General features: G+C 45.7%; 1 protein-coding gene across 8 annotated transcripts in view; it reads right to left on the bottom strand.

The window, feature by feature from the left end:
• The window catches only part of GRIP2 (glutamate receptor interacting protein 2), a 278,368-nt gene that overhangs the window by 7,356 nt on the left and 258,906 nt on the right, over positions 1–12,106 (bottom strand). For 7 of the 8 annotated variants that reach the window (XR_007904685.1, XM_051788511.1, XM_051788510.1 and 4 more), the window contains 4 exons: positions 11,285–11,424; positions 8,954–9,130; positions 5,755–5,908; positions 2,712–2,832 (listed from right to left, as the gene is read on the bottom strand). Coding sequence is in view for 7 of the 8 variants with exons in the window: in XM_051788511.1 (XP_051644471.1) it covers positions 2,712–2,832; positions 5,755–5,908; positions 8,954–9,130; positions 11,285–11,424 (592 nt within the window). In the remaining variant the exon portion in view is untranslated. Of the gene's footprint in view, positions 1–2,711; positions 3,234–5,754; positions 5,909–8,953; positions 9,131–11,284; positions 11,425–12,106 lie in introns of those variants that run through there. The other variant, XM_051788515.1, reaches the window with a different exon arrangement.

The raw sequence follows: 12,106 nt of genomic DNA, 5'->3' as shown, positions 1-12,106 counted from the left end.
ATCAAAGCTAACGAAGGAGTCAAGAATCCAGTCTGTGGAACCTCAGCTGGCTCCAGGTCACAGAGTCCATTTAAACAGCTTAATGAAAACTGTAATTTCAAAGTTCAGTCTTCAAGGGTCTGCAGTCCCACTAAATGTCAAAAGGTAGAAGAAAGGAAATGAAAGGTAGGGAGCAGATAGCAAAATTCTCCAACGCTGACCATGGCAAGTCAAAGAGCAATTTCTCCTGTGCACAGGGGAAATATCACACAACTGAGTCTCTAATCAAGACCCTCCAGCTCTTTGCTTCAAGCTGGAGCAAAGGCGAATAAAGTGACTTATGGTGGCAGTAAGAAAATGCCAGCACTACCCACGTTATCCCAAAATGGGATGGATAAAACACAGAAAATCTTTCAGCTTTGCACTTTTCAGGTTTGGGCAAAACTCAAACACCTGCTACGTGCTGGAAGGACACTGACTTACCACACACTTGAAAGGCAGATTAACAAACAGCAGTACAGCCAACTGTACGTTGGGTATGTTTGTTCACTGACCTCAGGCAGCCTCAACACTCCCAGGGTGTTGTGCTGTGCTGTACCAGCACCAGCATTGCAGAGCCAGGGAGAGCAGAAAGGTCTGTGCACGCTGTGCTGCTGCCCTCCCTCATCGCTGCAAACACCATAACCAACCAGCACCCAACAGCGTTTGACTCCTTCTCTATCTTCAAGGTACTTAAATCCTTTCTGCAGCATCATAAGCAATGTCCCAGGTGCTTTGGGTTTAATGCAAGCAGCAGAAAGGGCAATTTCAAACTTCTCCAGGCTTGGCTGCCCCACATTGTTTTTCCCATGTCTTGGCTGCCCTCAAAGCAAAGCAGGGACACACGCTCCACTAGACATACCAGAAAAAGCCTGTTTCTACCCATACCCATACTCTGGAAGTGGACTGCTACTATGTGTGAACCTGTTTCCAGGCTACCTTGGGTCACCTTGCAGGACTCTTTTTTTCTTTTCAAATGTGAAGCATGAAGGGTCAAAATAAAATAAAATTTAAAAAAAGAATGAAATAAAATCAAATCTGTGACTGTCTAAAATCACAGGAGGTTGAGAGCTGGGGCTGAGAAACCTGCAATACAGTAAAAACCCCAATGAGCACTGCACATCCCACAGCATGCCTCGGGAAGGTTGGGCACATGGAAAGGGAGAAATGGATCAGTGGCAATCTGGATTTGATAAAAGGGGAGTAGAACCCATCAGACTCCCGCTAAAAACACAGCACTTCCCTTCTGTCCCCAGAACTTTCAAAATACTCTAGAAATGTGCTAAATACACCAAAACCCTGGAGGTGCTCAGCTTTCAGTAAAATTCCTTTATATGTTTAAAAGCATTGCTATAACTGTCAAAGCTCCAAAGCCTTAAAACAGCAACTGCATCACAGATGCCTGGAAAAGGAAAGGGAGTCCACAAAATCCCTTCTTTTGCATCACAGAAAGGAGTACTTCCTCTTAAGCAGTCAATAACTGTTCAGAAAATTTGTTAGTGGTTGCCTAAACTCATTTCTAAATACATTCAGGTCCAGGAAATAAGTGATCAAGGGGAAAAGTTATAGTTTGGGGAGGCTGGGGATTTGGGATTTTGTGTGATTTGCTTTCTTTTTAAGTCAGCATTTTCTTAAGTGTCTACGATAATAAAAACAGCATTTCATGCTTCAGCACAATAAATTTAATTGAGATTTCCTCATCCACTTACAGTTGCTAAGGATCAAGGAGGAAAGGACAATTAGTAAGTCCCTTGTCACCATACAGGCCAAAACAGGACTTTCCTTTTCGACCTTCAATTAGTCAGAAATTGCCTTTTTTCACTGAAGTCTCAGCAATATGCAACTGTGCATAAAACCAGTCCCACTGGGAATGATGGAGAGCATGACCCACGGAGCTCTTCTGAGTCCTCTGCACCCGGAAGACAGGGGGAGGAATGGGCTCGTGGGGTCCTGCTCCTCCTGAGGAGGGGAGCAGCACGGACTCCATCCTGCTGGGCAGGTCTCACAGTCTCAAGGGAGGCCTTTATTTGCATCCCATGACTTAGAAATCCAGGCTCCTCATCCTATAACCGGACACAATAACATGACCTCCAAAGCATTTTGGATAAAGAAAAGAGAAAGTGGTTTGTGAAGAGAGGAAACACCTTTATTTCTGCAGGAAGCAATTACTTTCTCAGATTTTTCCATGGGGAAAGCTGGCTGAAAAGCTTCCAATTACCTATTTCACTAAAACAGTTTCCGGCAGAGTGACAGCTGAATGCAAGATATATGTTGTGCCTCTCTGTACTTGAAGCAAGCCAAGGCTTCAGTCCCAATGGGGGCTTGGGGGACTCCTTTCGCTTGGCCTTCAAGTGCTTTGGACAGGCAGTATCCTTCCAAGCAGAGAGTTTGCTGTTGGATAGGAAAGACTTGCCAACAGTCATGTGAATATTATTGGTCAGCAACAGTTCGTGAAAAGAGCATGGAACTCCTGGTGGGTAAGACATCGGCTCAAGGGAAGAGCGCACGCAAGCAACTGTCTAATGAGACACAGTTATCCATTAGCATACTGACATGAATTAAACCCAAACCCCTCTTCACACCACTGGCAGCACAGGGATGCTACAGGCAATTAACAGATCTGGGGAAACGGTCTAACATTCATGGAAAGAGCAACACAGTCAGATCAGCAGCAAATTCAGAAAGTGATTTACCTCAATCTCCCTCAAAAGTTCAGACTGGCCGCATGTTTCCAAATCCTCCAAAGCTTCTCCAAAAACACGCCAAAAATTATCCTCGTGAGTGGTCTCAAGGCCATTTTGGCGGTTGGGGTATCTGTTGTAACGTAGGAACCAAACATTGTCAGCACTCTTCTGCAGCGGGATGAAAGCCGCAAGGCTACAGCAAGTGTCTCACCAGTAAAAGCAGACTTGAAGAGTCTTCATATACAAAAGCAAACAATATGAACTTTTCAAACAAGAGTCCGCATACGAGACCTCCATGCATTTACTAACGGGGCAAGTGTCCTTCAAAGGAAGAATTAAGTTGGTGTAGTAATGTCAGAGTTCAAAGGGTAAATTAAAAAGTGCCTGTAGGAAGATTGTAGGTTTAGGAAGACGTTTTGGTGAAATAGAGAAGTGAAAGAAAAAAGGATGCATTATGGGTAAACCAGGAGCCTCAGAGACTGTTAGTACAAAGGCTGATGGGATAGAGCTCAGATCTGAGACACAGAACACCTGAGAAGAGAGAGAAAAACACAGAGGGTAACAGACATGGTGAGAAAATGATAAATACATTAGGTCTCTATGAGAGTAAATAATGCAAAGATGTATATAAAAATGACTGCCCTGGGCTGAACAAGCGAACGCACACTACAGCCAGCAGTATCAACAGTGTCATGTATAACCCATACAAACCCAGTTTCATTTGCTTTGGGATGGCCAGGGAACTGAGCTGGTACTTTCAGGAGGTCTGGTTTTTTTTGCTGTATAGCAGTCTTGGCACTTAAAGTTCTGTAAAGTTTGCCACCAGTTCTGTCTACAACAGAGAGTAAGGTTAGAGAGAACCTCTCTCAGGCTGGTACAAACACACATTAATGTGAACACCGTGTGCTGGGTGTTCTGCAATTTTCCCCTTTGGCAGTTTCAGCATCTCTTATCTCTGACCACAGGCCAGGGTCAATTCTCAGACCTCTAAATCAAACAGCAATTAAGCATGCTGAAGTCCTCTGAACAAGCTAGAATAGTAGGTGATGCTGGACACTGCTTACTGAACACCAGACTGCAAAATTCACACCAGCAGTGCTCAGTTTAACAGAAGCCTCTTGAAGGAAACTGTGGTGTTAAATCCAGGTCATGATAAACCCACTAATGTGTCATGGGGAGAAGTCCCAAAGGTACAGTGACATCAGAGCAGCCCTAATGCATCTTCCTATAAGGAGCTGCATGGACGAGGCTCCACCTCTGCAACATCTGGCAGCATCTTGCATGGCTTATTCAGCTCTGCAGATGGGAAGGGATGCTCATCCACCACAGCCACTTAGCAAAATCAAAACATTTTACTTGGGTACAAGTCACAGAGAGGTTGTCCTTCATTAAATATATAATGACCCCTTGGGCTATTAATAGAGCTTTTTCCAGATCTCTAAAAACTGCAAAGTCTTTAGCACATGCTTTGCCTTTTCATCCACTGGTTTAAATGGGAATCTGTAGCAGGCAGAAACTCACACACACACACTTTTGGTCCTTGTGGGTGGTCTTCCTGGAGATAGCAGTATCTGACATGGCTTATTGCATTTTAAATTCACCCCCTACCTTTCATCAGCTTTTAAAGGACAGTAGCCTTTACACTAGGCAGAAAGGTCAAATAAACACCCAGCAAGACTTTATAAAAACAAACTGAAATTTCCCCCCAAAAGGAATTTTTGATTCTTTCCCCTTACTCATTTCCTTCCTCTGCTCTCAGGTTCCCAAAGAGTCAAACGTCTCTTCTAATTACCCATTTCTTGCCTCTCAGAGCAGCAATATACAAACACATCCAGGACGCGGATGAATCAGAACCGGCTCCCACACCACTGGGTCAGCAGGTTTTTCCCGGCTAGAGGCAGTCAGAGTTAGAGACATTTTGTTTTTTCTCCCTAATAAAACGGGCTCAGTGGCATGAACCATTTCACTTGCACTTTGACATCAGGGCTCAGAGTCCTCATTAGGGACACGGGGGCTCCGAGCGCTCAGATTTGCAAACTTCAGCTGTCAGCGGCCTCGCTGGGGGGGCCACGAGGGATCAATGACCTGTGCGAGCTGGCTCTTGCTGAGAGGCAAAACAAGAACAAAGTCTCTGCCGCTGCCAGCCTTCCTGCCAGTTTGATCATCTTTAAATAGGTGGAAATGGCCATGAGATGTTCTAAGGGTTTCGTTTGGACAAACAAAAGTCAAGGAAAAAAATAAAAAATAAAAAAAGAACCGACAGTAACAACACAACACACACAACTATGGGGACTCTGGAGGATGTCAAGGGGAGGGGTAGTTTTGAAGCAGTGGGGCTTTTCCACTGTGTATGGCTCAGCAAGGGACAGCCTCTGGCCAAGGCAGATCCATCAGGATTTTCACCTAAAGTAAGGGGCAGCTGCAGCCTCCTCACTGGCCTCAGGAGATGTTACAGGATTTTCCCCACCTGGCTGAGCTGGGAGATTAACTCGACCATGTTCATTCAGCATAGCTTTGTTTGTGGTGTTGGAAGGGCCAAAGTGTGATGGAGAGAGAATCCAGCCACTGCTTTGGTAGATTTTAACTTGGACATGCAACCTCACACTGGTCCTCTGAGTACTTTGGTTGGCCTTTTTTGCTTCGTAGCATGTTGCAAAGCTACATCCTCACTCAAAAAAGTGTGGTCAACACATGCAGGGACAGCCCTGACCACATCTATTTATTACACCTAAACTATGAAAGTACTGCAGCCTTGACACAGTAGGAGTAAGAGACATGGTAGGAACCTGTGGTCCATGCAGCTGAGACCACCTAACTCCAGACACAAATGTACACCTGGACATGGCAGAGGTGCCACAGAGCTACACTCCAGGTAACCTGAGGTGGCTCAACAGAGCAGGTTCACCACCCCAGCATCCTTCCCCATGGTTGCCCAGTGCCAACACTGGGACACCCCTGGCTGCTCCCATCACATTCCCATGCCCTTTTTTCCCTGTGCAGTGACACCCACATTTCCAAACACACCTCCCTACCTCCTCCCACCCCTCCGTACCTGCTGGGCTTGTCCCAGTCATCTTCACTGAAGCTTCCATCCATGTAGGGGTAGTTTTTTCTGGGGTCCCCTGGAGGGGTGCTGCTCTTTTGCCTGCTGTGTCTCCATTCATGTGGATGGAGGGCTATGCCCGCAGCCTGAGGTATGTAGGTACCTAGGGAAGGCAAGAGGGAGTGGAGAAAGAGAAAGGGTAACACCTGATAAGAAACCCCAGATGGAGTAAGTCACACTGAGCCAGGAGAGGTTCCTTCCCTAGGTCCCAAACCTGAGGCCACATGGATTGCATACTGCTTTCATCTCAGTCATCAAAAAGTGGTTCTTCTTCCCATCTCTTCTGGCTTTAACCAAAGCGATTCTCAGGATCTTGACATGAGGTGTCCCATTTCTCCTTTGCTCCCTTGCTTCTCAATAGTTTTATGGTGTGAGTTTGGGATCCACAGACCTGGGAGTACACATACCCACAGATGCAGTGGATCTTACCCAGTCAGATCCAGCCTTGGCTAACGACTCTTTTTTCTACATTGAACCTAGCAGAAATTATGATGTTGAATCAGCCACTTTTAAATACAACAAATCCTTCAAGGGTCACAGAGAAGATCCTGCCAAGCTTCCTTCAGCAGGTCCAATCCCATTCTTTTTGAAGGATTTGGAGGCCTGAATTCTATTAGGAAAAAAAAGTCTTCATTTATATTCTCAACTATGTTTGGGACCTAATGGACAGCATGAGAAAGGTAACAGAATAGAAAAGGGCAGCAGCAAAGAAACTCCATCCAGAGCAGCCAGAAACAAGAGTCTCCCTTAACAAGTGTAATGGTGCTGAGGGTACCTGGTGGTGGTCACGGGTCCAGTGTGCTCAGCAGTGGTAATGGGGAACAGTCAGCTCTGATCCTGAGAGCTGCCAGTCAGTTCCCTCAGCCCTTCCATGCCTTTGGGATCAGCTGGTGTAGGTACAGGAAGCTGCTTTGGGGACACGTGTGTGAAAGGCAAGGAATAGGGTGAAAATCTCTGCTGGTTCATGTGTATCACATTTGATAGGAGATCAATATGGACCATGAGGATGAAACCAGGCAAGTTTTGCTACGTCTGCCCCCATGGACTTTTCCATACTGCAGTGTTTTACTCCAGAGATGTAAATCCATCACTACCAAGTCACAAGATCCCCAGGTCTTGTGAGGAGCTTCCTGAACAGAAAACTTTCAAAACAGACCATTCCTCAGCAGTGTCAGTGCCATTTGCAGTGGAAATAAATCTCCCAAGTCTCCTGTTCACCTCCTGCTGCCCATTCAGTGTTTCAGAGAAATCCTCACAGCCTTTCCAAGAAACACCCTACGCTCCCATCACACGCTGTGCCAAGTGAACAGGAAGAAGTAACGGAGAAACACATAATTAAGGGAGATTTGACCTCCTAAACAGCTAAGAACCCTGGAAATACCCAAAGACAATGCCAACACTTTCTTTGAAAATGCCAAGGTCTGTTATTTCACGTAGCTGAGTGTTTCCTCTGTGTGTTTTTAAAGGTTAGACTGCTCTGGAAAGAGCCCCAGGAAAATTGCTTTCCAACACCTCACAGCAGTCAGGAGCACTCACTGCCTGCCAGAGCAGGACAAGGGCCCTGGATGCAGGTCCTTGCAGCGAGTGGGCAGCAGGTTTGGGCTGGGTGCAGGGGTTGGGTGCAGAATGGTCACTTAGTGCCATTGTAGATTCACCTCCTCCTTCTAGGGAGAAGAGCTGGATCCTTGGGATTCAGAGCCACCTGGTGGCATGTTCCCACCAGGCCCAGCACAACTCCCCCACCCAAATCCTTCCTTGAGCTGTTTCCTAATGCTATGGATGAACCTAAAACCTACAGGGCTGCAGAGCCTGATCTGTAATTCTCCATTTGGGGCTTGAACCCTAATCTCCAGGCTCTGCACATCCCAGGTTTCTCTGCATCGTGCCTTCCCTGCCCATCCCATGGACAACCCTGCATGCCCTTCTCCCTGTCTTCCAGCATCCCTCTTCCCAGCCAGCACCAGCACAGCACCATGCAGCCCAATGCAGTTACCAGGGAAGACAAGAGAGCCCCTGAAGCAAAGCCGCAGTGTGTGGATGTTGGGCAACTTGGCATCAGCCCCACACCCCAGGGCTCTGTGCTCAATTATCTGTTCTGAATTTACCAGAAAAGCAATCACTTTCCAGTGTCCAACTTGTGTTAACATTCAATTAGATGGAGAAGGATTGCAGCATTATGAAGGCCAGGGGATTCCTCCTTAATGAAGCCTCCAGTCCCAAATTAAGACTTCAGACCAATGGAGGTTGAAGGAAGACACAGGAATGGGGAGACACCTGGGCAGTGCCGTCCTTTGAACTTCTCTAAGCCAGAGTGCAGCGAGCACAGCACGCACCTCACTCAGCACAGGGAAGGTGCTTTGCAGCAGCATCCTGCAGCATCCCTCCCTGTTTTCACATTCTGTTCTGGACAGGAGTCTTTCCACAATTTCCTCTTGCAGCGTCAATTCAGAATTTTGGTTTGTTTCAATATGGGCTAATACTAGCTTATGTCACTAAATCTGAACTGGAATAACTATTTTCCAGTGCTTTTCTCCATGTAAAAATCTATCCCCATGACTAGACCATCATCCATCCCAATTCCATATGTTTGCCAGAAGCTACAGTTGAATAAACCTGGCCTCGAAGCCATGTGTCCAACTGATCACTCACTTAAGAGTTAGAGATACTTTCTTGTAGTATTACCTTAATTATTTTGTTAAGTGAGTGCTTCTCACTTGTGGATTTTAAAACATCCTGAAGAGGATTAATATGTCCTACAAGGCCTCTCTGGAGAGTTAAAAGTGAGCTATGGACCAAATACTCTGTAAAACATATCATCAGTGAATATTGCCTCTGATTATGCGGATTATGCAAATTATAAAGTGCTGTAATGGTTTTGAAAATTATGAGAACAGTATGATGCCATATAAGCCAGAAGAAATGTGCCAATAAAAGCCTAAACCAGACACATCAACTCAGAGCACCACAGGAATGCATTTTAAAATACATTTTGTTCCTTGCTGGAAGCGAGAGACCATGAAAATGTGGTCAGGCCACAGGCTTCGGCTCACGTTCAGAGACAAGAGTCAGACAGACCACACAGGTTTGGAGGCTCTGTCTGTCTTCACCTTGGCCCAGAGATCCCTAAGAAAAGATGACTCTGGCTTACCTTGGCTTCCATACCCAGCATCAATGGCAGAGCCATCCCAGGACTCCATAGTATTGTCCACACTAGGAATTGTGGTGGAGTATATCTCAGACAGCTTGCTAGTTTTCTGGGAGTCTGTCAGTTCATCTTCTGGGTCACTCACTTCGTTTATACTCCCCGATTTCTTGGGATAGGATTCTGAAAGCAGAACATCCTGCTTTAGCAGGCACGAAGAGCAAGCCTCAGGGAAAAGCTCATGCTGACACGGGAGCAATCCCAGGTACTGTAAGTCTTTAAAGTACCTCTTTAGCTCTTCAAAAGTAGCTGAGAAAGGCATGTGCAATGAAGCTAAAAGGATTTAATGCATTACTCTTATCTCAAGCTGAATCAAGAAAAAAATGCCTTTCTGGGTTTTTAGCACACGGAATACAAGGAGCAGCCATGGGCATTTGAGGATTACCACATATGAGAGAGCTGGGACCTGATCTCAATTCACAAGCACATCTTCTTGTGCCTTCGGAAGCTTCCTCCAAAACAGCCCTGCCCAGAGAAGTGTTGGCCCTTGCAACCACCACCACTGAAGCCCCCTCCCAAGATTGTACAACCTCGTAACAATTCAAGGCTAATCACCTCTCCAGAGTCTCCCATGCAGTCTCATGACAATAGCGGAATTCCTGGGCCTGGTATTTTGAGGCTAAATTTCCCCTGATCAGTGATTGGAAAATGGAAGCTGAATGTGAATGATGAAGCTCAGACCTTCCCTTTCATTATTTTAGTACTAACAGGCCCTTATTATCATTGTATCAAATTCCCTTTCAGGCAAAAGCTATGCTAGGAATGGTTTCTCAGAACAAGCATTTCTCTGCACTGAATATTTTAAAGTCCTTGTTGATTAGATATCCTGTTAGCCATCCACATCCTATACCTCAGACTGGAGGGATAAAAAGCCCTATGAAAGTCTGCATTTGTCAATGAGAACAGATTATTTTACAAAACAAAGCCCGGTGTCCTGAAAGTCCCTGTTTTCCAAGCATTCAGAAGATTGCTCACCACGATTTACTCAAGATTACCTTGAAATTTCAATTACACCTGCTTCATTCTCAGAATGATTAACGAGTCTCCAACTGGCACTTGCATGTCAATTATTTCACTGAGTGGCTGTGACAATGTCAAGTGTCAGCAGGGGGAAAAAAAGAGCATTTCAGACTAAGGATCAAGAACACTTAGCTAGGAGGGAAGAGAATGAGGTTTCTTGAAGATCAGTTCTCCAATTCTACCTCTGTTTGCCAAGTCCCCACTCCCCGCCTGGACTTCCACCATTTGTAAAATAGGTCCATTGCCACACATTTCCAAACTGCTTTGAGGTCTACAAAAGTTCTATGTTTAAGAGTGATGTCACTTTTTCAGATGCAGGACAGGCATCCCATGGGACACTCTTGCTTGGAAGAGCTTTATCATTTGATTTCTTTTAATTCCCACAGCACTGTGGGCCACTGGCTGGGTAGGTCCAACCAAATCTACAAACTGCAGAAGCATGGTACCCCCAAAAAAAAAAAAAAAAGAAAACACTTGGTGTGAGGGAGACAGGAATGAAGCCAGAATGCACCCGTTGCTTTCTGAACTTGATGAAGAAGACTCTGTTTGGTTGTGATTACACAGTTGGGGAGAAAAGTTTTTTCATGATCCCTGGTTTTGCCAATCACCCCTCCATCCCCAAAAAACAGTAGCCTGTCAGTAAGTATGCTTCTGCTCTTTGATACCATGCTAAGAACAGTTTCAAACCCACAGGGAGATTGGTAAGGGAATGAGAAGGGGATCTCTAAGTGAAGTTTGGTTTGAAAGATGACCTTGGGACTCCAAGCCAGGAAAGAGACGTACAGGATTTATTGCCAATTGTTTTCAAAAAGCTGAATTAAAGGTGGGGGGTTTTTTTCATGGATTCCACCAGCTCAGAGTCCCTTTGCTAATTCTGGAGGGTTATATTTTTTTAAAATCCCATATTCTTCTACTTTTAAAAGCAAATTCTGCTTCACTTCTGTGTGAAGCACCCACACAGACAGGGAATGGCAACAACAGTACAAGCTGTCAATCAGAAATAAAAACTAATATCATCAATAAACCTGCTGTTTCACCTCTTCCCAGCATCACAGAGAGCCCCTGGGTATCCTTTTCTTTCATCTGTGAGTCAGAAGGTCAAGAAACACACACCTTTTCCCTCTGTGCCTGGCCACGCCCATGACCACGCTGCCTCATGTCACCTCTCACAGCACATGCACTGCTTACTCCACTGCCTGGGGTCCCTGCTGGGGTGTGCCTTTGCCCTCCCACCCCAAACCAGGCTCCCCAGCTCACTCTCTGTCTGCTTCTTGATCTTCAGGGTGACCGTCTCTCCCGCCATCTGCAGCAGGTGAATGGCCTCGCTCAGCGGTTTGCCCTTGAGGCTCACGTTATTGATCGCTAATATCCGGTCGCCAATGTGGATGGCTCCAGTCCTGGAGAGAAAAGGCACTGTCAGAAACTCCAGAGAAGTAATTTGCCTCTGCAAGACAGGACATTCGAGGCATGTTAACTCTCAGCACTTTCAAATATGTCTTTGTTTTCTCTTGGTACACTGTTTACACCTACAGATGTACACATCACCACCAGGAACCTGGGTCCTCCCCATCTTCCATGGGTATATACACATACAAATACACATGGGAACATAAGAATTCCACAAAATCCCAGGCCCCTCAGAGACTGGAACTGCAGACCAGTTTACACTCAAATCTCTTCAAAACCATGTGGTTAAAAGCACAAGCATTTCCAGTGTGTGGTGTGGTGTCCACCCATCATCACACGTGGAACTGAAGGACGTGTTCACACTGACAGAAAGAAACTATGAGACAAACCTAGAAACCTATTGAAAAAAAACCCAATACCAAAATGGCTCAACACACACATTACAGGTGCAAGCTTAAGCTGAACCAGTTGCAGTTTGTGACATGTGTAGAGTTCACCCTTACACAGTTACACTCCTGTGACTTTCTCTATCAGCTCTGGAAGAGGTTGTTGTGCTTCATTGCACAACCACACTCTAGCATTGGCTATTGCTCTCAGATAGGTAAATCCTTGGGTTTCAGCAACAGCCAGGAGCAAGCTAACAAGTCACAGCAACTCTCTCCCTTCTCCTCC

The sequence above is a fragment of the Manacus candei genome, unplaced genomic scaffold (assembly GCF_025592945.1).
Source record: "Manacus candei isolate 608988 ecotype Guabito, Panama unplaced genomic scaffold, ASM2559294v1 h1tg000025l, whole genome shotgun sequence".
In the NCBI taxonomy this organism is placed as follows: Eukaryota; Metazoa; Chordata; class Aves; order Passeriformes; family Pipridae; genus Manacus; species Manacus candei.
This window is presented reverse-complemented; position numbering and strand designations above follow the sequence as displayed.